This window comes from Gracilinanus agilis, chromosome 4 (assembly GCF_016433145.1).
Source record: "Gracilinanus agilis isolate LMUSP501 chromosome 4, AgileGrace, whole genome shotgun sequence".
NCBI classification, from domain to species: Eukaryota; Metazoa; Chordata; class Mammalia; order Didelphimorphia; family Didelphidae; genus Gracilinanus; species Gracilinanus agilis.
The window spans coordinates 99,129,319-99,156,818 of record NC_058133.1 but is presented as its reverse complement, the minus strand read 5'-3'; the positions used below and the strand labels follow the sequence as shown (position 1 = coordinate 99,156,818).

General features: G+C 36.6%; 1 protein-coding gene across 1 annotated transcript in view; it reads right to left on the bottom strand.

Moving 5' to 3' along the window:
* Nucleotides 1-27,500, bottom strand: part of NEK7 (NIMA related kinase 7) — a 207,989-nt gene that overhangs the window by 79,343 nt on the left and 101,146 nt on the right. The window contains exon 4 of the mRNA XM_044673749.1: nt 14,009-14,071. Within this exon, the coding sequence (XP_044529684.1) occupies nt 14,009-14,071 (63 nt within the window). The remainder of the gene's footprint in view (nt 1-14,008; nt 14,072-27,500) is intronic.

The following is a 27,500-nucleotide window of genomic DNA, read 5'->3' as shown; positions in this document are numbered from 1 at the left end:
GAACTCCAAATAATTCAGTTAAAGGCCTTTTCTCCTTAAGGGAAGTGCCCACCTTAAATAAGGATGGAGAAGTGGTGGCCTTAAGGCACCACACCTTTTAAACTTCAAGATAATTAGAAATTCAAGCAAAATACTACTACTTTGAAGATGAACTTATAAGAGTCATTAAGAAGGTAGACATTTTTCATATATATGATCCTACATATCAGGTCATGCAAAAGTTGCTCCAAGCCTTTTTGACAGAAAGAGAGAAAAATAAAATTTTCTCTTGTTAATAAAACCCAGGGAAAGAATACAGTTCACTAGCCTGAGCAAGATCCTAAATGGGATGTTAATGAGGTAGGAGATTATTTACAATTATTCTGGACTAGAGAGGCATTGCTAAAAGCCAAGAGAAATTGTTCTGATAGGCCCGGTACATGGAGCAAGTTTGAGACTCTAAAGAAATCAGAGGATGAAACTCCCTCCCAGTTTATGGATAGACTTATTGAGCTGGGAAGTCAATACATAGCCCTAGACCTTTCCAAAGAGAAAGATGTCAGGAAAATTAGGAGACAATTTGTAAATAACTGTTGCAAAGTGGTCAAAGATTATTTTAAGGCAAAATGCCCAAACTGGCCTAATATGGACCTTGAGGAATTGAGGAGAGTTGCAGTTTATGTATCTAAAGGCCATGAACAGAAAAATGATAAGACCAATGAATTAGTAGAGATATTAAGGAAGTTGTTGTGAGGAATATTAATAAATGGGATTTAGGAGACAGGAATGGGCAATAGTCTGGGACCAAATAAGTTAGGGAAACTGGGTTTAGCTGTTTGGAAATGGCAGTTGACAGGAGTGACAGTTGGGCCTTAACTGTCACACTGCTCCACCTAGACAGGGAGTCTATGAAACAAGCAAGTAAATGACAAGAGGGTTTATAAATACAGGTTTAATAAAAGGAAACTATAGTCTAAAGGATGAGAATAGGGGTTTCTATACTACCAGTCTATGGGAAAGCCTCAGGGACAGGGAATGGACTTATCTAAACTAAACTAAAACTATAGCAGGGCAGGGCACAATGGAGATCAGGAAGGAAAGTGGGATATCTTCACTGCAGAGTCCTGTCTCTCTCCAGCAATGTTGCAGCTCTTCCAGGACCACAGTCAGTACTCCTTCAAGTGGGTAGATCTGGGAGCTAACCGAGCCCAAGTTAACCAACAACTTAGGTTGGGTTTAATAGTCTCTACCAAAAACCTCCCACAAGCAGATGACTGTCTTCCTTCTGGATCCCAGGAAATAAGGGTACAAACTCCACTTCCTCTGAGGTCTCCCAGGGGTCAGTTATAACTTATCCCCAACCACCATGGAGTCTGTCCCACAGAGCGAAACCCAACTTCCTGCTTCCCATTCCATTTAGAATTCTTCAGCCCTGCCTGCTAAGCCTCCTAAATAATAATTTATTAAACTTCCTCACAAGAAAGGAAATAAAAGCTTTAACTGAAAGATTTGAAAAAGAAAAAGCAGAACAAGCAGTAGCCATTGCCTGTTTGCAGGAATCCAAAAATCAATCATTTACATGTCACTTCTGTGCAAAAAGGGGTCACATGATGATGAACAGTAAGAAGTGGAATCAAGTGATTAGAAATAATAATAATGATTGAAATAATAATCCAAATGAGGCAAATGATAACTCGCACCAAAATGCCCAACAATAATATATCCAAAGTGAGGCGCATCCACTTAATAATCAGGGTGAAAATGCCCCCCCAGTGTGGGTGATCCTAGGCCAAAGATATTTATGAAGGTGTGAGGGGGTGGGGGTTAAGGGCACTGTAAATCAGAGAGTGAAACCTTTGATTTCCCAGACAGACCTTGATGTTTTAATGCCAGTTATCCCTATCTACTCCCTCTACCACACCTTAGTAATAAACCTCATGTAACCCTGAAAGTTAGAAATATGTATTCTGATTGCCTTTTGAACACTGGAGTCTCCAGATTGGCATTGATGAGCACAACTAATTCTGACTGTGATTCAATTGGCTCACTAAATGTAGTTGGGGTTTCAGGGCCACCCCTAAGGGTCGCAAAGCTTTCCTCTTGAATGATATCTTAGGAACTTTATCAGCCAAACATTCTTTCCTTCTAATGCCTAGCTCCCCTATAATTTTTCTAGGGAGATCTTTTATGCAAGCTTAGAGTCACAATAACTTGCTCTGCAGACAGCTCTATGTCACTAGAATTGCCCGAGGAATCCTTAAATTTGCTCCCAGTACTTCTTTCAGACAGTCAGGAGATGAAAGAGCCTCACATTTTTGAAATCCCAACTGATATACCTGAGTCTCTCTGGGCCACATCATCTTCGGATGTTGTCCTACTTAAATCATGTGTTCCTGTTCAAATTAGGACAAACGCTGGTCCACCTCCTTCCATTCCTCAGTATTCTCTATCAAAAGAGGCAACTGAAGGTATTACCCAAATGATAGATTCATTAATTGAGCAAGGAAAAAATACTTCCATGGAAATCTGAATATAATACATCCATCCCACCTGTAAAAAAGCCAAAATTAGTCCTTGATGGAGAAACTTTCTATAGATTCGTTAAAGATCTAAGGGCTATGAATAATCATGTCATAAAGAGACATTCTGTGGTTCTAAACGCAAACACAATTATCTCCTCTATTCCTAGCACAGCCACATACTTTACTGCAGTAGACTTATGCTCAGCATTTTTCTCAATACCAATTCATGAGAATTCCAGGAATATTTGCCTTTACCTGGGAAGATTCTCAGTGGATTTAGTGTTGGCTGCCACATTTGTGGACAGCCCTACATTGTTCTCATAAATTTTGAGCCAAGTTACAGATAATATTAAATTTAAGAATAGTCGCTTAATTTAATATGTGGATGATTTGCTCGCAGCCTCACTAAATGCCACAGTGTGCCAGGAAGATAGCAAAATTCTACTTTTAGAGCTGCATAAGAGAGGCCACAATGTCTCAAAGGCAAAGGTTCGGTGGTGTCTCCCCTAAGTGAAATATTTAGGGTTTATTTAACTGCTGGTGCCTGTTCCATTTCCCCTAAGCTCATTGAAGGTATTTTAAAAATTGGGTGCACTCTCCACTAAGAAACAGTTGAGGGCAATTCTTGGAGAAACAGGGTTTTGTAGGCAATGGATCCCTTGCTATGGGGAAATCACTAAACTCCTTATAGCACTGACAAAAAATTCAGCCCCTGAACCGCTTAAATTTAGAGGCAGAATATCTGTCAGCTCTTTCTAAATTAAAAAAGGTTATCCTGTCTGCCCCTGCTCTAGGCATTTTACAACAAACCATTTACTTTGTATGTACAAAACACAAAAACAGAGAGGGGGTAGCTTGAGGTTTTCTAACTCAAACTGTGGGACCTGCTCAGCACCAAGTTGTTTATTATTTGGCCCAGCTAGACCCAGTAGCTTCAGGAGCACCATCATGTCTTAGAGGTACAATTGCCACAGCCTTGCTAGTAACTAAATCTGCTGATTTATTATTGGAATACCCTTTAACCATAATGTGCCCACATGAAGTCGAAGCACTGTTGTTAAAACACAGAACACAGGCATTTTCTGATCAGAAACTTGCAAGGTACGAGGTGACCTTGATAGGTAATGAAAATATTACTTTGAAATGCTATATAGTTCTAAATCATGCAACCGTGCTTCCTGATTTACCAGTTTCAGAAGAACCTTTGCACAGTAGTGAATTTTTAGTGTCCATGGCAGAAAAATGACAAGATACTCTCCTGGACACTCCTTTAGACAATCCGGATCTAGTCTTAAGCTTCACTGGCAATTCTTCTTTCATGAGGGATGGCATATGCTACACTAGAGCTACTGAAGTCACAGAATTTGCCACTCTGTGGTCAGCTTCGCTGCCCTCAAATATAAGTGCTCGAGGTGAAGAACTGATAGCTCTAAAACATGCCTGTATAATTGCCAAAGATAAGAAGGTAAGAATTTACACAGACTCCAGATATGCATTTGGAATATGTAATGCAGTGGTTTTGCTAAGGCTTCAAAGGGGATTTTTAACATCAGCTGGAAAATGTATAGCAAATACAGAAATTATTAATTAAGTTCTTTCTGTTCTTCGGCTCCCTGGAGCCCTAGCTGTAGTTCATTGCCCTGCCCACACAGGTGGCACTGACCCTGTCTCTAGGGGGAATGACTGGGCAGATACCGCTGCAAAGCTAGCAGCCTTAGAAAGGCTTGAGTTAATTTTAACATTGACAACTAGAAATTTGTCCTTTTTTTATAATGAAAAAGAAGTGGAAAAATGGAAGCATATATTTAAAGCAAAATTGTTAAATGGGGTATGGGTATCATCTGAAGGAAAACCCCTACTCCCTAGAAGTTTTTATCACCAAATTTTCCAATCCATTCATAAAAATGGTCACTTTGGTACGCAGGGCATGGCAGACTCTGTTAAAAGAGTATGGAAAGGGGGCAGGTGGGTAGCTCAGTGGATTGAGAGCCAGGCCTAGAGACGGGAGGTCCTAGGTTCAAATCTGGCCTCAGACACTTCCCAGCTGTGTGACCCTGGGCAAGTCACTTGACCCCCATTGCCCACCCTTACCACTCTTCCACCTAGGAGCTAATACAAAGAAGTTAAGGGTTTTAAAAAAAAAAAGAAGTCTCAATTGTTTGTTCTTATTTTGTTATTGCTGTTGTTTGGGGATAACTTCTAAATTCCATGTACCATACCATCCCCAGAGCTCAGGCCAAGTTGAGAGAATGAATAGAAATCTTAAAACTATGATTGGCAAATTGTGCACTGAGACTCATTTAAAATGGCCTGAAATTCTCCCTATGGCCCTATTTTATATTTGTAGCAGGCTCAGAGGAGATCTACACATCTCACCATTTGAGATGCTTTTTGGACATCCCTCTATGCAGGCTAAGCCTTTCTCTCCTGTATACAAATCATTACTAGGGGAAGAAGATACTTCTACTGCCTCATATATACAAGATTTGCAAATCAAATTGCAAGAACTCCATGAATCTGGAAATGCTGTACAAGCCAGACTTATAGACTTTTCGCTCTATGATTTGCACTCAAGTGACAAGGTATACATAAAGAACGTCCAGCACACTGGGACACCTCAGCCTGCCTGGGAAGGTCCATTTTAACCACTCCAACAGTTATCAAAATGGGAAAAAAGGACTCTTGGATCCATTGATCACATGTAAAGAGAGTACCATCTATTGACAATGAGTGACTGTATCCTATCATACTTATTGTATTTGTTGATTTTTTGTTTTAAGATTTAATTTTGTTTTTTAAGTTTATATATTAAGTGAATCTTTAATATTCTGTTACACTAGGTCAATTTCTGTCATTGTGTTTTGGCTATTACATATACATTCTGTTGCACTATCTTTATTTGTACCATCCTATACTTGAACTAGAGAAAATATCATTATAAAAGTCCATAAACTAGTTAGACAAAACCTGTATTAGTAATATATGTCTCATAATTCAGCCATGTATCCCTAGGTAATCCATGTGTTTGTCAATACTCTCCTCAGGGGGGAGTATATTATTATCCTATAATGCAAAGTTTAAATTCTTTTGAGAGTTAATTTTAGGATTAGAAACTTGTTACCTCCCTGAATCCAGAAAGCGAACTATTTGTAGAAAGTACCATGAAGGTGCCTGCAGAGACCACACGCTGCACCAAAAGATGCAGAGTGAACTTTGGGATGTGGTGATTTGAACTGTGGAGGGTTGAACGCATTTGTTTTGAATGTACACTCTTATGCCAAAGGAGGCTGCTTAATGGATTTTTGTCAATGCACCTAGCAATCCTTGGTTTTGTTCTTTTTTCTCTTATTTCCCTCTTATTCCCAACTTATTATAATTTCCCGTTAGAGAGTGCAATATTATATGTACTTCTAGTTGAAGATATTTTAAGTTGGTTATGTGTACTGATTCCATGGAGAAACTGGCATGTAAATCTGGGAGATTTCTACATGTGGAATCAAATTGCTTAATAATTTTTTCAAAAAAATTTTATCACTGCAATAGGTTCCTCCTCAAAAGGATGAGTACCTTTTTTGAACCCATCTATATCTGTCCCTGTAAAAGGTCTATGCTGTTTAAAATTCATTAGCTGATACTCCAGAGTAAACATTGGTACTTCACGGAGTTGAAAAAACATTGCTAATATTGCTGTTTGATTCAATGATGGTGTTGGAAGTGGTTTTCTTTCCTTATCAGTGGTGGCATTAGTTTAAACATTTAGTAATTCTTGGTCTGGATGGTGTTGGAAGTGGTTTCCTTTCCTTATCAGTGGTGGCATTAGTTTAAACATTTAGTAATTCTTGGTCTGGATGGCATGTTATTATCTCACAAAAAGAGGGGAAAAAAACATTATCATTATCCACTGTCTTTGAGTTTTGTCTATTTGGCTTCACAGTGATGTGCTTATCTATTTTCTTGCCATTTAGAAAGTGATCTATTATTTTCCCTTGCTTCATAATAATGTTCTCTAAATATTTTAACCTAATTTTCATTTGACTATCCTTCATTTGTTGTGTCTATTTTTAAGTTAAGATGCAGCATAGCTGATATTTTATTATTAATACCAACAGTATTATAAAACTGCCTATTGGCATCAGTTTTAGTATATCCAATACCGTGAGGTAGTTAATGTTTTTCAAAAGGGAAGGTCTTGTAAATATCCTGGAATCCCTTCAGTAATCATTTGAGTCATTGTCTCCACAACTATGATTCTTGTAGTTTTCTGGTAGTATCCTTTTTGTTACATAAGAGTTTAGGTTCTGATCCTTTTTGGTTCGCCAAGCTGTTATATATAATATTGATCTTATTGAGAAATTGATATTAATGGCCAGCTGATATAGATAGACTAACACTTTCCAAAGTTAACTCTCATGAAAATTTTTCTCAGATCAATCAGAGCAAAATCTCCAGCCACCTGCTCCAAATGAGTAGGCTCCAGAGTTCCCAGATCTCTGTCTTTCCTATCATGCAATTCTTTTAAAATGACTTCCTGCTTAAAGGAGCCAAAGTAAAATTTAAAACTCTTTCTCTAGACCAGTGATGGGCAAACTTTTTAAAGAGGGGGCCAAAGGAAAGGAAATACTCATCTGTCAGTCTGTTTTTAAGGCAACTCTTTCGAAGTTTCATTGTATTGTATCCTACTCATTGTATTCGTCAGATTAGGAATAATGTCACTTGTGGCTGGATAGAACATTTCAGAGGGCCTGCATCTGGTCTGCAGGCCGTAGTCTGCCCATCACTGCTTTAGACTAAATATTTCTAACTAGGTTAATTAGCTAATGAAATCCTTATCTGAACAGTACATTACCTCAGGTTTCAGGATTTTTTTGTGCTTGTTTTTTTTTCCTGGGCCCTATTTACTTATCCTAGTTTTTATAGTCCAGGATCTGATGTAATCCTGGATCCTCACTGAAGTTCTATTTCATGACTGACCTCAGGTGCTCTAACCAGAGCCAGTGAGCAAGTCTGCCACTGCAACTTCAAGTCACTGCCCTCTGTGGAAGCAATCAGAGACTCCATTCTTCTGAGGGTAATGACAGCTAATGGGGCCCTAGTATGTCAAAAACTACACTAATCTGAGTACACTCCTTCTTCATCTCTCCTCTCCTACTGCTGTAGTCAAAGATAGAGCAATTGTCTAGTCTGGGTTTCTCTGTTCTCCAAATTCTCTTGTTTGTTAGCAGTGAGGATTGAAGTCCCACCTTTAGGGCCTGGTGCCAGTAGGCTTTGTGCTGTCTATTCCTTCTGTCTCTACCAGTGAGCCAGTGGGGATTTCTAGAGCTTAAGGGGCCTCTCCTTTGTTCAGTTCCAGTGGTATCCTCCAGGGTACAAGTTCTAGGGCTCAGCAAACAAGGGGAGTTTGCCAGTCTTGCCCCTAAGGATTGGCTTGTTGATTTTATGAGGTTTGCTCTGGTCCTGTCCCCAGAGAATCAGAAATCTTCTTGCCTGGATATCTCTGGCTTTTTAGCTTCACTCCTGACTCCTGTCTGTTTTTGCCACTTTTAGCATAGATTCTATGGAATTATCTTTGATTATTGTGGGTAATATTAGGAAGGTGTGGAAGCTTCATGCCATCTTCCCATAATGCATCTCAATAGACTCTTAATAAATGTTTCTTGAACTAACTGAATGACTACCCTTGGTTTTAGATATATATTACTAGGTTAAAGAAAAATTCTTCCATTCTTATTCTTTCAAGTATTTTTAACAAAAATAAGTAATGAAGGGGCTCAGTGGATTGAGAGCCAGGCCTAGAGATCAGAGGTCCTAAATTCAAATCTGGTCTCAGACACATCCTAAATGTGTGACCCTGAACAAGTCACTTAACTCCCATTGCCTAGCCCTTACTGCTCTTCTGCCTTAAAATCAATACACAGTATCGATTCTAAGATGGAAGGTAAGGGTTTAAAAAAAAAGGACTGAGTTTTCTCAAAAAGCCTTTTCAGTGTCTAATAATATAAACATGTAATTTTTATCATTTTCTTACTAATACAGTTGATAATGTTCATGATTTTCCTTATATTGAATTAACCATATATTCCTAGTATAAATTTGGGATGGTCATAGTGTGTAATCTTTCTAATGTTTATGAGTTATATAAGATTAGGGAGTTGGAAAGTAAATAGTTGGTACTTTAAGTGGCAGGTTAAAGATTTTTTAAAATCCTAGAGTTTTGTAAAAGCTAAGTAGTGAAGTGACATGATGAGATTTGCATTTATGAGTCAATTTGGTAGTTATTTGTGAAGTGGTTTAAAAAGGAAAAAAACTAGAAGCAAAGGCTAGAGGAAAAGACTAATTTAAGAGGCTATTTCAATAGTGAAGACAAGAGTTTATGAAGGCTTGAAATTAGGGATGAGGCTGTATGAAGAGAAAGATGCAACAGCTTTGGCAGAGGAAGAACTGACAAGACTTGCCAACTGACTGGGGATGGGAGTTAAGGAAGAGGGAAGAGTTGAAGATTACCCCAAAGTTGCCCATCTGGTATACTGAAAAAATGGTGATAAAATTAAAAGAAATATAAAAGTTTGGAAGAGGAACATATACAGGGATAAAAGGAATAAGTTACCTTCGAATAATCTAAACTTGCAATGCCTACAAGATATCCACATGGAGAACGTCTCAAGAATGTCAGGTAAATACTATAAAATTTTATTTAATGTACAGCATTTCCTGAACTCTTAGTTTAGTAATGCTGTCAAAAGTCTTGAGACAGCTCTAGTTCTTTATAATAACTGCTTTTTTCTAGAAGTTCACTAACTATTCCTTTAATATTTTCTATAATTTTTGTCATGAATTAAAGCAAAGTTCATTCATCTATACTTCAATCTCCATTCACTCCCACCTTTAAAAAATCAAGTAATTTGCGCGTTCTCAAAACTGTGGATCCTCTTTTCCCAAGATCCTTCAGATACCACTGATAATGGTTCAGAAATCAAATCCACTACTTCTTTCACTATCCAAAGAAACAGTCTTCCTAGGCCTAGTAACTTGAATTCAAAAGGTACCTCTTTACTATTTTTTCAATTAATCTTTTAGCAGAGATATTTTAACTTCCTATTGCCCTTGTATTATTTCCTATATCAAGGTGATTCACTTAAGTGAAGAAAACAGAAGAAAAATAAGGGTTAAGGAATCTTGCCTTCACTTTAGTGCCTGTTATTTTGTTATTTTTTAATCTATAATATTTTCCCATGGTTACATGATTCATGTTCTTTTTCCTCCCCTTTTCCAGCCCCCGATCTGGAGCCAATGAGCAATTCCACTGGGTTTTACATGTATCATTGTTCAGAACCTCTTTCCATATTATTAATATTTGCAATAGAGTGATCATTTAAAGTCAACATCCCCAATCATATCCCCATTGAACTATGTGATAAATCATGTTTTTCTTCTGCATTTCTACTCCCATAGTTCTTTCTCTGGATGTGGATAGCATTCTTGCTTATAAGTTCCTCTGGATTGTCCTGGATCACTGCATTGCTGCTAATAGAGAAATCAATTATGTTCGATTGTGCCACAGTGTATATCAGTCTCTGTGTACAATGTTCTCCTGGTTCTGCTTCTTTCGCTCTCCATCAATTCCTAGAGGTCATTCCAGTTCACATGGAATTCCTCCAGTTCATTATTACTTTGAACACAGTAGTATTCCATTACCAACAGATATCACAATTTGTTCAGCCATTCCCCAAATGATAGACACCCTCATTTTCCAGTTTTTTCCCACCACAAAGAGCATGGTTATAAATATTTTTGTACAAGTCTTTTTCCCCATGATATCTTTGGGGTACAAACCCAGCAGTGGTATGGCTGGATCAAAGGACAGACAGTCTTTTAGCGCATTTTGGGCATAGTTTCAAATTGCTTTCCAGAATGGTTGGATCAATTCACAATTCCACTAGCAACACATTAATGTCCCAATTTTGCGACATCCCCTCCAACATTTATCACTTTCCTTTGCTGTCATATTGGTCAATCTTCTAGGTGTGATGTGGTACCTCAGAGTTGTTTTGATCTGCATTTCTATAATTATGAGAGATTTAGGACACTTTTCATGTGCTTATTGATAGTTTTGATTTCTTTATCTGAAAACTGCCTATTCATATCCCTTGACCATTTATCAACTGGGTAATGGCTTGATTTTTTGCACAACTTATTTAGTTCCTTATATGAGAAATTAGACCTCTGTCAGAGGTTTTTGTTATACAAGATTTTCCCCCAATTTTATGCTTCCCTTCTAATTTTGGTTGCATTGGTTTTGTTTGTACAAAAACTTTTTAATTTAATGTAATCAAAATTATTCATTTTACATTTTGTAATATTCCCTATCTCTTGTTTGGTCTTAAATTCTTTCCTTTCCCAAAGATCTGACTATTATACCTTTATATTTAAGACATTTATCCATTCTGAATTTATCTTAGTATACAGAGTGAGATGTTGATATAAACCTAATCTCTCCCATACTGTCTTCCAATTTTCCCAGCAGTTTTTTCACATAGTGGGTTCTTCTCCCAAAAGCTGGGATATTTGGGTTTATCATACACTATCTTGCTAAGGACATTTACCCCAAGTCTATTCCATTGATCCTCCCTTCTGTCTCTTAGCCAGTACCATATTGTTTTGATTATCACTGCTTTATAGTACAGTTTAAAATCTGGCACTGCTAGGCCCCCATCCTTCACTTTTTTTTTCCATTAGATCCCATGATCTTTTGTTCTTCCAAATGAACTTTGTTCTAATTTTTTTCTAATTTAATAAAAAAGTTTCTTGGTAGTTTAGTGTCTGTTATTATTCTATCTAGTCTAAGTTTTGGACCTATTTCATTTCAGATCCTCCTCTTTTTCCCAATTTAATATAAAAGAAAACAAGGCTTTCAGTTATCCTATTCTCCATCTATTTCAGCTTATTGTAAAATTTAGTGTTCCTGACATTTTAAAAGTTACTGATCTTTTTTTTAATTTCACCTTCATTTCTACATAAATCTCTTCTCCCACCCCCTATCCAGCAAGTCTTAATTTTGAACAAAGTATAATTAAAACAACAGTTTGGCAAAATTAACCATCATGTCAACCAAATATAACAGTATAAGCAATGTCTCATATCTTTAAATTATGAAAGAAGAGAGGTAAATTTTCTCATTTCATTTTTAGTGACAAAGATGACTTTTTTTGTGACTTTGGTATTAACACATTTTTGTTCATCCTCCATTATCTGCCCTTATGAGGAATGGGGATATGGGTATTTTCTACTTATAGGAATTATAAGTATCTACAACAAACTCCTTTTTTAATCTAATTTGTTTGCATTTTGTTAGAAACTATCCTTTTCTTCCTCAAGAATATTTTCTCTCTTCAGAATATAAAGTATTATATCTGATCTGCCCTTTCTTTGAACTCTTTGAAATATTCTCCAAAAATCTATGAAGCACATCAAGACTATGCCTGACACTTCCATCATCCATCACAAACTGTATGATAGAGTGCTTCTTCCATATAAGGTTTCTGATAATTTCCATTTAAGAAACCAGCTTTTTGTTGGTAATAATTAGGAATAGCATGGCCCTTGGCTTCCCACACTATCTGAATTCTTCCCACATTAAAACTTCCCAGAGATATGTATTTTTCCTAAAAAGAAAAAAAGTATTTAACTTTCCATCTAGAAAAAAGGCTATTTCCTGAGACAAATTCTAAATAATCACTAAGGGAGAAGACCATGGAACAATTTAGCTGGTCTTGTGTCTAACATAAAAAAACTTTACCTCAGTTTAGTTGTAAACAGGAACAAAGGAAGAGATAGTGGTCTTGGCCTATGTTAAGACTGGAACATAATTAGAAGTGGGAGATGGAACCAGGTTTAGGCTAAGAAGCTTAAGTCTATCTGGGGATTATCTGGCAAACATCTCAAGGCAAAACTTCTAATCCAGAGCAATATATTTAAGACTGAGATCTTTGAGACAATTAGATACTGCAGGGAATAGAATGCTAGATCAGTAGTCAGGAAGATCTGTATTCAAATCCAGTCTGACAATTTAACCTCTGCCAGCCTCAGTTGCTTCTTTTGTAAAATGGGCATAACAAAAACCAACCCATTGTGGTTGTTGGGAGGATCAAAAGTGATATTTGCAAAGTGCCTTAAAAGCATTATAAAAATGCTATTTAGTGTTGTTATTGCATTCTAACAAAGATAGGGCTAGTGGTGGGCAAATCAGCATGAAATGAGAAGGTGGGAGGGTTGGGCTAGCATGAACAAAATGAGAAACACTCTCAAATATTACAAATGTAAAAACTATGCAGTGAAAGTACTTTGTAATAAACTAATTCACAATGATTACAGTAAAGACTCCAAACCTCTACTGGTCAGTAATATGTAGCAAGGTACAATTTTAAAAATTCTTGGGTATATAAATACCACTAGTTCCATATCTTAGAATTCCTTACCTCGACCTAGCTCCACATCCTCTATACTCATTAGTCACACAAGTAGGCTAATATTTTTAAATGCCTGAGAAGAACAGAAGAATAATAACTTCAGACTCAAATACAAAATATTAGAGGATGAGACACTGAGAAAATGATTTCTTAAGGGCTCTCTACATCAGTTCTGTATATAAATGGAAGCTAGTTTCAAAAGGAATACAAAAGGGATACCTAGGTAACACAGGAGATAGAGTTAGGAGGTCCTAGGTTCAAATCTGGCCTCAGACACTTCCTAGCTGTGTGACCCTGGGCAAGTCGCTTAAGTCCAATTGCCCAGCCTTACTGCTCTTCTCTCTTAGAACTGATATAAAAACAAAAGATAAGGATTGGAGGGGGAAGGGGGAGAGGAATGGAAATGCAGACAAAACCTTGAGCTATTTGAACCAGATTTGATTTTCACTTTCCCTAAACATATATGTTCCTTTTTCCAAGTCATAACTACTCAGATCATAATCCTAATACTATGCTAATTATACATGAAAGTGCATCAGTCAATCTATAAATTTAGGTTGTAAATTCCTCAAGGGCAGGGACTCTCTGCTTCTTTTTGTATACCAGTGCTTAGCATGGTGCTTGATACATAATGGTGCTTAATAAATGTTTAATGACTGAATGATCAGCAAAATCTGTTACAGTTAACATAAGATGCCAACAATCTTTCTACTGAGATTGCGATGTATCAAGAATTGCTTAAAATCATTAAGCTATTAATTGTATCTTGGAACTCTTTTCATTATATAAAGATGGAACTAGATTTGGAAAAAATATCATCTCTGTAGAAGTTACAGCTTTCAAGGCTTCATTTTCCTCATCTATAAAATAAAGGAATTGGACTAGGTAATCTCTAGGGTTCTTTATGTCTCTCAGTCCTACAATTACCACCATAATTATATTCAACATAATGGGATTTTTTTCAAATGTTGTTTTACACATATGTTGTAATTAACTCATGTGTCAATATATTAAAATATCCTCAAATTTTTATCTAATACTTACCTTAAGGAGATCTATTTCTTTGATGCAGTCAGCACGAGCCTTGGCATCCATTAAATCAAATATCTATTAAAAAATCCATACAAACATTTAAAAATGATAATCAAACATAGAACAAGCTGACATGCACAGGCAGTTACTGTCTAAATATAATTCTGATTGTTGCACCATACTAAACTTGGTATTTATTTAGTGTTCTCCATAATCTAGTTCTAATCTTCCTCTCCAATTTTACTTTTTCATGCAATCTGCATTCAAACCCAGCTATGCTAACTACCTTATTATCAACCTATGCTGCCCTTCTGAATATATGTAGAGGCCACTTACCAAGCCTGGAAAGTACATTTCTGCCTGATGAAATCTTTTTCTTCCTTGAAAGCTTGTTACTTTCTCCATAAAGCCTTCCTAATTTCTCTCTTCACCTGCTAGGCAAAAGTGTTCTCACTTTCAAATTTTCTTAGAACAACTTATATATCTTCTTTGTCCCTTTCACATTCTATATGCTAATATATATTTGCATATGTGTAAAAAATCCTTAAGAGTTCTTCCGAACAAGGATTAAATTATATTACTAGTCTATTTGTTGGATTGGATATGCAGCAATATTTTTCTATCACGAAATCATCTTGGTATTCAGCATTTTGAGATTGCAGATAGAATCAAATCCCAGCTCTGGCATTTACCTCCTGTGTGTCTTTGGGTAAATCATTAAGCTCTCTAAACTCTTTAATACTTTTATCTGTAAAATAAGGGTTTTGAACAAGATGACCTCTGAGATACTTTCTACCTCTAGGTTTACAATCCTAGATTGATTCACCCTAAATACATATAATATTGAAAAATGAAAAACAAATTAAAGTTTTCCTTACTTAGGGCTTTCTAGTCAGTTTCTCGGGTTCATAAAGGAAGAGTCCAGAGGAAGTATTGAGATTACACTTCCTCCAAAATGGATGCCTCCAATTCCCTTCAGGACCCAGAGACAATATTATTCCTTTCTCCCCTTCTCCCTCTCTTACCAATCAACTAATGAACTAGCCAAAGGTTTGATTAAGTGACAAAACAGGGTTTACTGAGTTTTAGGATTGACTGGAAGGGATGGAGGGATACAAGTTAACTCTAACAGCTGCCTAGAGAAAGCTTCAGGTGGGGGAGGGAGACAGGAATGTGAGACTGAGAAAGGACCTGCCTAACACAGCCCCAAGAGGTTTTTGTAGCCTATAGGGTTAGGAAAGTTGGATACAATGATTCAAGAGATAATTTGTAACAAGGGTAAGCCCTATTTGATTACGGGGAAACTGAATCTACCAAGTTTGAAAGCTAACACCCAGATCCACCCTCCTTTCAAAACCACAGAAATTCAGGAAGGGAAAATGATGATTGGGAATAGGGAGGTAAGGGAGATCCAAAGGAAATAGTTAAGCTAACAAATTTAAGAGAAAAGCTGCCGAATATAGGCCAGGTTTTCAGTCCAAAGATAGAGCTCAGTTGACCCTTCTACTCTCATCGAGTCTCCAGGGTCAACTGTCTAACCTCAGGATTCTAAACCCTTTTCAACTATCAGAAACTCTGCAGTAAGGTTTTGCAGGGTTAATATGCACCCTTTTGCACTACAGTCTTAAATTCCAAAGATGTGTATAATGTATTCCTCATGGGACATAAGAGTATAGATGAAATGTAACCTTAGAAGAGAAGGCACTAGTAGCTAGAAGGACCAGAAAAAGCCTCTCCTGGTAGAAGGTAAAAAGGGAGGTTTAGGCTTGAGCTGAATCTTGAAGGAAATCAGAGATTCCAAGAGAAGAAGCAATGATAGAAGAACATTCCAAGCATGGAGAATAGCAGGTTCAAAGGCATAGAAATGGAAGCTGTAGTGTAACATGTGAGGATCAAGTAGGCCAGTTTGGCTATATCGTAAGAGTTCCTAGAAGGGAATCAAGTGTAAGACAACTGGAAAGTTGGGAAAGTGGCAGTTCATGTTTTAAATGACAGAGGGCTTTATATTGATCCTAGATCAATTGCAATCAATGCAATGAGGAACCAGTAGAATTTACTAAATAGTGGTGAAGCACAGTCAAATTATGCTTTAGGAAAAACACTCTGACAGCTGAGGGCAGATTGGAGTAGGAAAAGATGTGAAGTGAGGAGACCAATAGGAAAACAATTATAATAATTTAAGTGAGAACTGATGAGGACCTGCATTAAAGTGGCAGCCATGTCAGTGGAGAAAAAGGGATATATCTAAAGCAAAAAAAAGACAGGGAATGGAATTTCAGAGTCAGAAATCTTAGAAGTAGAATTATTTCCAAGTGATGGTGAGGTCTAAGGAATAAACATGTCAGTGGCAGACTCTAACAGAGCTATCATGATCCCAGAAATTCAGCTCAGAAAACTGAATTAGATATAGAATACTATGAGAATGATTATAATGGAAGGGGCTGAATGGGAAAAGCTGTCAGGTGCCAAACTCAATAAAGGAAGGCTGGAGATACAATGGTAGAGGATGGGATCAGGGAAAGGTGGCACAGTAAAATATCACAAAATTTTAGGATTATGTGTTTAAAAAGAGAATGAATGGGGGCAGCTAGGAGGTTCAGTGGATAGAGCCAGGCCTGGAAATGGGAGGTCCTGCGTTCAAATCTGAACTCAGACACTTCCTACCTGTGTGAGCCTGGGCAAGTTACTTTATCCCTATGGCCTGGCCCTTACCACAATTCTGCCTTAGAAACAATGAAAAATATTGATTCTAAGATGGAAGGTTAGGATTTTAATAATGTTTTTTTAAATTAAAAAGACAGTGAAAGTACCCCAGTTCAAACATTTGTTGTTGTTGTTCAGTCATTTCAGTCACGTCCAACTCTTCTTACCCCATTTTGGGTTTACTCAGCAAACATACAGGAGTGGTTTGTCATTTTCTTCTCCAGCTCATTTTACAGATATGGAAACCGAGGCAAAACAGGGTTAAGTGACTTGTCCAGGATCATACAGCTAAAAAGTATCTGAGGCCAGGTTTTAACTCAGGAGGATAAGTCTTCTTCCAGGCCCTATACTCTCTCCATTGTGCCACTGAGTTGTCCTTTATAAAAAATGAGGACCAAAATAAGTTGAGACTTGCCCAAGGTCATGCAATGGCAGAGCCATCTTGCTGTGTATATTTGTTTTTCAGTAATCTCTGCAGCTGAAAATAACCTCTTCTTCACAGTTTCAGTAGCACAGTTCCCATTCACTTTGCTTGTCCTTCTACCTTATAGATATGTATTTGTGCATCTGGTTATCTCATCCCATTAGATTAAGCAACTTCATGGCATCATCTTTTTGCCCCTAGAATGAAACACACCACCTTGGACACAGTAGGCATGTAACTATTTGTTGAATAGAATTAAGTTGTTTTTTTTTTTAAACACTTCATCTCTCTTAAACAACACAACATATTGGTTCTAAAGCAGAAGAACAGTAAGGACTAGGCAATTAGGGTTAAATGACTTGCCCAGGGTCACACAGCTAGGACGTGTTTGAGGCCAAATCTGAATTTAGGACTTCCTGTCTCTAACTTGCCTCAATATCCACTGAACTACCTAGCTGCACCAATTAAGTTCCATTGTGAAGAAGACAAAATTAGTTTTGGAAATGGTAACTAGTGTCTGGAAACAGTAACTGTTGTGAACAATTATGTGAACTAAATGACCTAAAACTTCCTTCTAGTTTTACAGTTCTATGATATAAAAACATAATAGCATTAAATATGGTAAAATTTGACATATTCAGATGTCAGAATTCAGCTATCTCAATAATCCTAAATAAAATCACACACTTGGAGATAAAGCAGAGTTGTTTCTTTTCTTTCCAACATTCTTCAGGTAACGGACCCCTTGGTAAATTTGGTGAAGACTATGGACTCTCTTCTCAGAACACTGTTCTTAAATTCACAACAATAATAATAACAACAGTAATAAACATTTACATAGCACTTGTTATATGACATGTACTGTGTTAAGTCCTTTATAATTATTGTCTCATTTAGATGCCCACAGCAACTCTGTGAGGTAGGAGCTATTATTATCTCCATTAACAGATAAGGATATTGAAGCAAATAAGTTGTGACTTGCCCAGGTTCACAAAGCCAGTAGGTATCTTAAGGCTGGATTTGAACTCAGGTCTTCCTGATTCCAGAACCAGCCCTCTATCCTCTGTACCATCTAGCTCCAAAAATAGCAAAATACATAGGGTAATAAAGAAAAATAATTACACTGAAATATAGTCACTAAAATTTCAAAACAAAAACAAGTTCATGAACCACAGGTTGAGAACTAAGATTTTTTTAAAAAGGTTTCAGGATAGCAAATAGTTGTCACACAGCCCAGGCAATTTGTTCCAAAAGAAAGGTAAAGTCATTAGCAGGCTTACAGGTTGGTCAATTTTACTTGAAATACAGCAATAGATTAAAAAGAAAAGACACATTAAAAATAGGGAGAAGTGATAACTGAAAGCAGAAGGACAAAAGTTATTTGTTGTAGTAGAAAATTCATTTTAGTTTGGAGTCATTTACCATATAGAGAAATAACCTCATATACTTCAATAACTTCACAAGGAAATAATAATTATACAGTACAGCATGGTATATTAACTTTTCAGAGAGCTATTACTAATTTATTAAAAAAAACAAGGTATATACAATTTCTTAGGAGATATTTCTCCCTAAGCAGTTAAAATACATTTTGGTATTTAAAGGGAGAAAGTTTCAGTTAAATAGAATTTCATTAAGTAAAAAAATTCATTCCCAATGAAACTAAACAAATCATTACTGTAATAACACTTCTTTAGAAAACATTAAAGACAAAGAAAACTAACATAAATAGGAACATTAAGAGTTTTAGTTACCAACCATTCTTGAAGCAAGAAAAAAATGTAAGAAATAACTAGTATGAAGGTTTAAGTGAACTGATTTACAGTTAAATAAGCAGAAACAATATACATACATAATAATTAATTTAAATGGAAAGAATTAAAAGCTCAAGAAGTTTACATTCCATGACAATGAAAATTCTAGAAATATTTAGGTCTTCTTCAGCACCACTACCATATTCTCCTTTTTTTTAAAATTTGTACTAATATATTTGATATATTATATATCAATATCTTTATATCTATATATCAATATCAAAATCAAAATCAAATATATCTTGCATTTTCTAAATTCTCCTTGCCAGTGAAAGGAACAGAATCAGAACATTGTACACAGAGATGGATGCACTGTGGTAAAATTGAATATAATGGACTTCTCTACTAGTTGCAATACAATGATCCAGGACAATTGTGAGGGACTTATGAGAAAGAACGCTATTCACATGCAGAGAAAGAACTGTGGGAGTAGAAATACAGAAGAAAAACAACTGCTTGATCACATAGATTGAAGGGGATATGATTGGGGATGTAGACTCTAGATTACCCTAGTACAAATATCAATAATATGGAAATAGGTCTTGATCAATGACACATGGAAAACTCAGTGGAATTGCATGCTGGCTATGGGAGGAGGGTGGAAGGAGAGGAGGGAAAGAACATGAATCATGTAACCGTGGAAAAAATATTCTAAATTAATTAAATAAAAATTTTTAAGACTTAAAAAAAAAAAATGTGAGAGGGTAAGTAAGCAAGCTGGTAAGTATCAGAGTTGGGAATCAAATCCAGGCCTCCTAACTACAAAGCCTAGTGTTCTTTCCACTATACTAAGATGTCACAATTCTGATTTACATGGTAATTCTATTAGTTAAAAAAACTTACTTACTTACAAGTATTTAGAGATTACTAAAACCAATTAGCAAGAAAAAATAATCAGGTAAGGAGATTAAAAAAAAACTTCAGAAAAACTCAAAAGCTAATTTGTCAGAATATTATAAAACTTTTTGTTGTTCATGTTATATTCTAATAGTTCAAATTAACTTTTCTCACTAACATCAAGTCATTTATGTATTACTAATTTCAGATATTCAAAATAATAATGGGTTGTTCAAAAGGAAGTCAGTAAGAATTAAATGATGAAACTGATAAAAGTTGTGAAAAAGACTTGGAAATTATTTTAAACATTTTGTAAAGTTACTGAATAGTTAGCTTTGCAGTTTATGAGAAAAAGTAAAATAATACTATGAGTCACACATGAAATTGGCACCCATAAATTCCTTCTCTTTAATCACATGTGAAAATATGCAAAAATAAGACAAGTTAACACACTAATAAACCCAATTTATGATTTTGCCATAATTTTTCAATTTAGCTTCCCTAACATTCACCAATTCAAATAAAAATTAATAAACATCAAAGATATGTAAAAAGCATTAAGATAAAACTCTGGCCACTGTCCTAAAACTTAGATGGAGACTGTCCTTAAGTTAGGGTACAAGTAGTTATAGAGGTGGCATTTATCCTCCATAGAAATGAAAATAGCATTTCCCTTTCTGAATAGTTTACATTTTCCTCTAACATTAGTTTGCTTACAAAGGTGGAATCAACATGATACTAAATACAAAATGTATAGAATCTAAATACAAATATATATCAAAGTGCTTTGTTGGGTTTTTAAAAGGAACATCTAATGATAAGAGTCCTCCCCTATTGTCCTATTTCCATAACTCATTTTAACACTGAGGTGACTCCTAGGTCTCAAAAGCTAGTGCAAGTGAATGAATGGCTTCCTTCAAGTCTCAGCCAAAACCCTACCCTTCTATGAGAAGCCATGACTAGTTACCTTAATGTTAATGCTTTCCATCTGAAATTACCTCCAACTTGGTGTTTGTGCGCTTTATCCGTTTCTATCTTTCTATATACGTGAATATAACTACATATGGGGCAGCTATATGGATATAGTACATGAAGTCAGGAAGATCTGAATTCCAGTTCAGAAGATCTGAGTTCAAATCTCTCATATTCTTACTATCTGTATGACTTTGGGCAAGTCACTTAGCAGTTTCCTCATCTATAAAATGGGGATAACAACAACATATACCTCTCAGAGTTGTTGTGACAATCAAATGTGAAAATAAATGTAAAGTACTATTAGCACAGTGCCTGGCACATAGTAAGTGCAATATAAATGTTAGCTATTATTAGATATTAACATCCATCTATCTCTTTTGTTTGCACATAGTTTGTTTGCATGTTGTCTCCAACAGACTGTGTTCCTTGAGGGCAAGAAATATTTTTCTTTAGCCACATGTCTCATACACAGCAAATGCTTAATAAATGCTTGTTGACTGAGGAAGCCTAGTAATGTTCTGAGGTGGCAGGAAATAAAGAGACATGGGATCTTTGAGACCCCTTCTGGCTGTCTATCAATGAGCCAGGAAGAAACTTCACTCTTCAAATCCTAATATTTACCAGGTGTATGACAATTGAAAAGTCACTGAATGAGTCTAAGCCCTGGTTTCCTCATTTGTTAGGCAGAGAAACAAATACTTGTAGTACCAATTCACAAAGCTGCTGTAACGATCACATGAGATCACAGCATCACAGATTTAGGGCTGCAATGTACCTTTGGAGAGCTTCAACTCCTCCATTTTAGAGAGGAAACAGAGGCACAATGAAGTTAAATAATTTGCTCAAAGTCACAGAGGTGGTAAGTGCCAGAGCCAAGAGTTGAGCCCTGGTTCTCTGATGAAGGAGATAGAGCTAGAACTAGTATTAGAGATAAAACTAGGAGTAATATAGTTAGGGGTACAAAGATTGCTTTGCCAACTTCAAAGTGTTCCATAAATGACAATTATTATTTATAATTATTCTGGATCTTGTTGCATTCAACATAATATTTTCCAAAGAAACTTCTGGAGTACCTAAAAAACTTTAAGGAATTTCTCTTCTATTTGGATCTTGCCAAAAGAAATTTTGTGGGAAAATGATAATTCTTGGGATCATAAACTTATTTCTAAAAATGGAAGAGAACCAGATGTTATATAATACAATATTCTCATTTTATAGGCAGAAACTGAGATCCAGGAAATAATGGTGACTTGGTCAAGGTAAAATAGGTAGTATTACATGCAAGATCCAAACCTAGGTATTGAGTACAAAGCTGTTTTTCTTTTCACTAGATAATGCTTCATACAACTACATTTCTTAATGATCACAGGATTCCTCAAAGGAATTATTTTTATGATTGCTTTTAGAGCCATAAAGGCTGTGTTGGGCTCTAACAAATCAAACCTTTATTATTTATAATCAGCAATAATTAACAATAAAATCTTAAAGTCTCTGCACCTTTCAATCAATTTTGTGTTCTGCTATAGAGAATCTTTTGTGCAAGGACTTAAAAGGTATTGGTTGTTTTTATTCATGTGTTAGTTATTATTTTCCAGTGGAAAAAAAAAACAAATCTATAGTATCAAAGATGAAAAGGGACCTCCCACCTCTAATAAGAGGAAGTTAAGGCAATCATTAAAAATTATTTTGCCCAATTAGATGGCAATAAATAAAGCAATGATCTAGGTGATCTGGATGAATATTTTCAAAAAATATAAATTTCCGAGATTAAAAGCAGAAGAAATAGAATGCTTAAATAATCCCATATCAGAAAAAGAAATTGAACAAGCTATCAAAGAACTCCCTAAGAAAAAATCATCAGGGCCTGATGGATTCACAAGTGAATTCTATCAAACATTCAAAGAACAACTAATCCCAATACTATACAAATTATTTGACATAATATGCAAAGGAGTCCTACCAAATTCCTTTTATGACACAAATATGCTACTGATTCCAAAGCCAGGCAAACCAAAAATAAAGAAAACTACAGACCAATCTCCCTAATGTACATAGATGCAAAAGAATACTAGGAAAAAGACTCCAGAGAGTGATCCATGAGGGTTATACACATCATGATCAGGTGGGATTTATACCAGGTGTAAGAAGGAAAATTTAGGTAATTATAGATATGTGGCCGCCAGGAATCAACAATTCAGGTTGATTCCATAATTAAATCAGACCCAAGTCAGCATCAGGTTGAAGAGTTTATTTACAATCTGGTAGGTAAAAAGTAGGAATAAAGAGAAAGGGAGAGGCTAGTCCAGGCCAAAGGCCTGGATGGAGAGAGAAGGTTAAAAGGCTAAATAAATGAAGCTGTAAGCCACAAGGCCCAACAGCCAGATAGGCAGGGTTTAGAATTGGCCCAGCTAGGCCAAGGAAGTCAGCCTAACTTACCTACGTGACAATATAGAGTGTAAGCTGTCTGTGGTCTCAGGAGATGCTTCTTCTTCCAATTAGAGATGGCAACTGCCCCCACAGGAAGTTCACTAACTTACTTAAAGAGATAGTGTCTTTCATCACTTCCTGTGGTCCACCTCTAATTCAAATGGACAAATGGCAGTTTCTACATTGATTTGGACTGCCCAAAGGGCAGTCCCTTATTCTTGATTTGTTACTTATTGTCACGTGTGGGTAACTCATCTCCCCTCCCCACTAAGGGAGGTTAGGGTGACATCATTAGCACGCCTAGGTTGAATAGAATTTTGACTATTAATGGGCTCGAGCTAATTCTATTTACACAATCCCCCCTGATAATCATATTGGGTGCCTAGTCACCCCAAGTGATCATGTTACACAACCATCTTCTACCACAAAGGTCCTTCTAACTACAATAGTTAGAGATAAGAGGGAAATGGAAAAGAGAGAAAGCAAAACCAATGTTTTGCTAAGCGCCTTGACAAGAAACCAATTGGGGGCAGTCCCCTATTAGCATATCATGTACAATTAAAGTAGCTGTTCAAAACCCATCAGTCCATTCATTAGTGCCCAAAGTTCATTCTGAATCTCTTAATGCAACAAACCCCATCAGTTCAATCAATTGCAACCCAAAGTTCATTCTGGATCTCTTGATTAAACGTAGGTTCTTCAGGCATCTCTCTGCAAATAGTTCATTCTTTGGATTAAAGAATCAGCAAGTTTCTTTCCCTGAGAATTTTTCTCAAACAAAACCAAAATAAAATCTTGGATATAATAAAAATACAATCCCCCCTGACGTGGGTATTTAGAAAGAAATACCAAGATCAGCTCAATATATATATATATTTGAGTCATGGGGTTGTATGAGTCAATTCAAAAGAAAAAAAAGAAAGAAAAAAATATAAAATCAAATAGAAGAAAATAGAAGCTTTTGAAAAAGAAAGTCATTAAAATCACAGGAATGCAAGGATGGCTCAACATTAGGAAAACCATCCACATAATTGACTATATCAAATCTCAACAGATGCTAAAAAAGCCTTTGACAAAATGCAACATTTTTCCTATTGAAAACACTAGAAAGTAGAGGAATAGAAGGACCTTTCCTAAAAATAATAAACAGTATATACCTAAAACCATCAACAAGCAACATATGCAATGGGGATAAATTAGAAGCCTTCCCAATAAGATCAGGTGTGAAACAAGGATGCCCATTATCACCTCTATTATTCAACATAGTACTAGAAACACTAGTAGTAGCAATTAGAGAAGGATAATAAATTGAAGGTATCAAAATAGGCAATGAGGAGACCAAGCTATCTCTCCTTGCAGATGATATGATGGTCTACTTAAAAAAATCCTAGAGAATCAACTAAAAAGCTAGTAGAAATAATCAACAACTTTAGCAAAGTTGCAGGATACAAAATAAATGCACATAAATCATCATCATTTCTATATATTTCCAACACATCACAGAAGCAAGAGTTAGAAAGAGAAACACCGTTTAAAATCACCCTAGACAATATAATATACTTAGGAATCTATCTACCAAAACAAACACAGGAATTATACTAACACAACTACAAAACACTTTCCAAACAATTAAAACTAGATCTAAACAACTGGGAAAGCATTGATTACTCATGGCTAGGACGAGTTAACATAATAAAAATGACCATTCTACCCAAATTAATTTACTTATTTAGTGCCATACCTACCAAACTACCAAGAAACTTTTTTACAGAATTAGAAAAAACTATAACAAAATTCATTTGGAGGTTCCAGGTTAAGATGGCGGCAGAGTAAGAAGCAGCTCTTAACCTCTCCTGACCGAAACACACAAAACTCCTCAAGGGGACATAAAAACAAGTCCAGATGAACGGAGGAACCCCACAATAGGGCACAGCGTGGAAGGTACGTGGAATTGGGACATTTCCATGCTATAAAGGGCTGAAACAGCTCTCACTAAATCGCAGGCTGAGCAACCACCCCACCCCCACCCCCTCCACACACACCACCTATAGCGCCGAAGCCAATTAAAAAGAAATAGAGCAAGTTTGGGGCACCCATCAAGTCATTGGAAGCTCCGGGGCCTGTTCCTGAGAGCAGCAAGATTTAGAACCCCCAAAAGCTAAAGAAAACACACGAACTCTGAGCGTGGGAGCAGGACGCAGGGCGCAGAGCGCGGGCTCAGAGCACAGGCGCGGGCCGAGGCGTGGGTGGAGGCAGACACAGCCACTAGCTAAAGCTCTGAAACCCTGAGTGGGGAACCAGTGCAGACGGGTATACGACTGTGGAAGCAGCTCCCTGAGACTTGTAAAGAAACCTCCGGCAGAAGATCAAGCAAGGGGGTCCACCAAGGGGCTTGACCTTGGAAAAAACCAGACCTCAGACCTCAGGAGCCAAAAGACCGCGGACAGACCCCAAGCGTGAGGATAAAGCTGAGAAGCTGCTGGGCTAATGATGGCTACCCAGTCTCAGGAAGTTCAGAAGACAAAGATTAACAACAAGAAAAAGAAGTCTTTAACACTCGACAACTTTTACACAGAGAAAATCCAGACAACTGAGCAAACAGAGGAGGAGAACAAACAAGCATCCAGACCCTCCTCAAATAAGGAAAACTCCTCACAAGCTATGGAAGAGTTCAAAACTGAGATTTTGAGGAAAAGGGAAGAGATCTGGCAAGAAAATAACAGTTTAAAAGGTAGAATCTTGCAATTGGAAAGTGAGGCTCAGAAACCAAATGAACTGATAAGCAAATTGAACACCAGAAATGACCAGATTAAAAAGGAATACCAGAAGATTATAACCGAAAACCAGAAGATTATAGCCGAAAACCAAAAGATCATAGCCGAAAACCTAAATATTATAGCCAAAAACCAATCCCTAAAGGCTAGAATTGAGCAATTAGACGCTAATGATCTATCAAGACAATAAAAACAAATAAAGTCAAAAGACTGATAAAATAGAAGGAAACATGAAATATCTCAATGAGAGAGTGACAGACCAAGAAAACCAGTCTAGAAAAGACAATTTGAGAATAAATGGTCTTCCAGAAAAACCAGAAATTAATAGAAACCTGGACTCCATACTAACAGAAATTATTCAGCAAAATTGCCCTGAAGTTCTACAACAAGAGGGCAAAATAGACATTGAAAAGGATCCATAGATCACCCTCTACACTAGACCCAGAAAAGACAACCCCCAGGAATATAATAGCCAAATTCAAGAGCTTCCAAGTAAAAGAAAAAATTTTACAAGAAGCTGGAAAGAGAAAATTCAAATATCAAGGAGCACCAATCAGGATCACACAGGACCTGGCAGCCTCCATGCTAAAAGACCTCAAGGCTTGGAATATGATATAGAGAAAGGCAAGAGAGCTGGGCCTGCAACCACGGATCAACTACCCATCAAAATTGACTATATATTTCCAGGGAAAAGTATGGGCATTCAAGAAAATTGAAGAATTCCAGGTATTTGCACAGAAAAGACCAGGGCTAAATGGAAAGTTTGATATCCAACCACAAAAATCGAGAGAAACATGAAAAGGTAAATAAGATACAGAGGGGAAAGAAAGAAAACTTAAAATTTTTAAATTTGCCTTTTTAAGGGCCTTAGTGAGATCTAATTATCTGTATTCCTATGTAGAGAAATGTTATGTATAATTCCCTGTAGTGAACTCTATTCACTATTATAGTATTCACTATTATAGTAATAAGAATAATTCACAGGGTGAGGGTGGAACACTAAATAATCTAAGATGACATGGGGGATAGGAAAGAGGGGGTGAATACTATTATAAGAAGGAGAGGAAGAGAGCATTAAGAGGTAATAATCAAACCTTACTCTCAGTGTAATTAACCCGGAGAGGGAAGAGTAGCTATACTATCCATTGGGACATAAAACTCTTATCTAACCCTTCTGAGAAAGTCAGAAGTGATAAACCAAGGGGAGCAGATGATTGGGGAGGTCAAAAAAAGGGAGGGGAGAAGAAGGGGGAGGGAATTTATAAGGCCTTTAAAAACAGAAAGAGGGGGAAAAATAAGGGAGGGGGTAGAAAGGGAAGTTAATCAAGGGAGGGGATAAGGGATAGCAGCTCAATAGCAAACCACTGGAAATAGTATAAGAAAAAGGGGGTAGGGATAGGGGAGGATACGAAAATGTCAGCAAATGCACAACTGATGATTATAACTCTGAATGTGAATGGGATGAACTCGCTCATAAAACAGAAGCAAATAGCAGAGTGGATTAGAAACCAATATCCTACCATATGTTGTCTACAAGAAACACATATGAG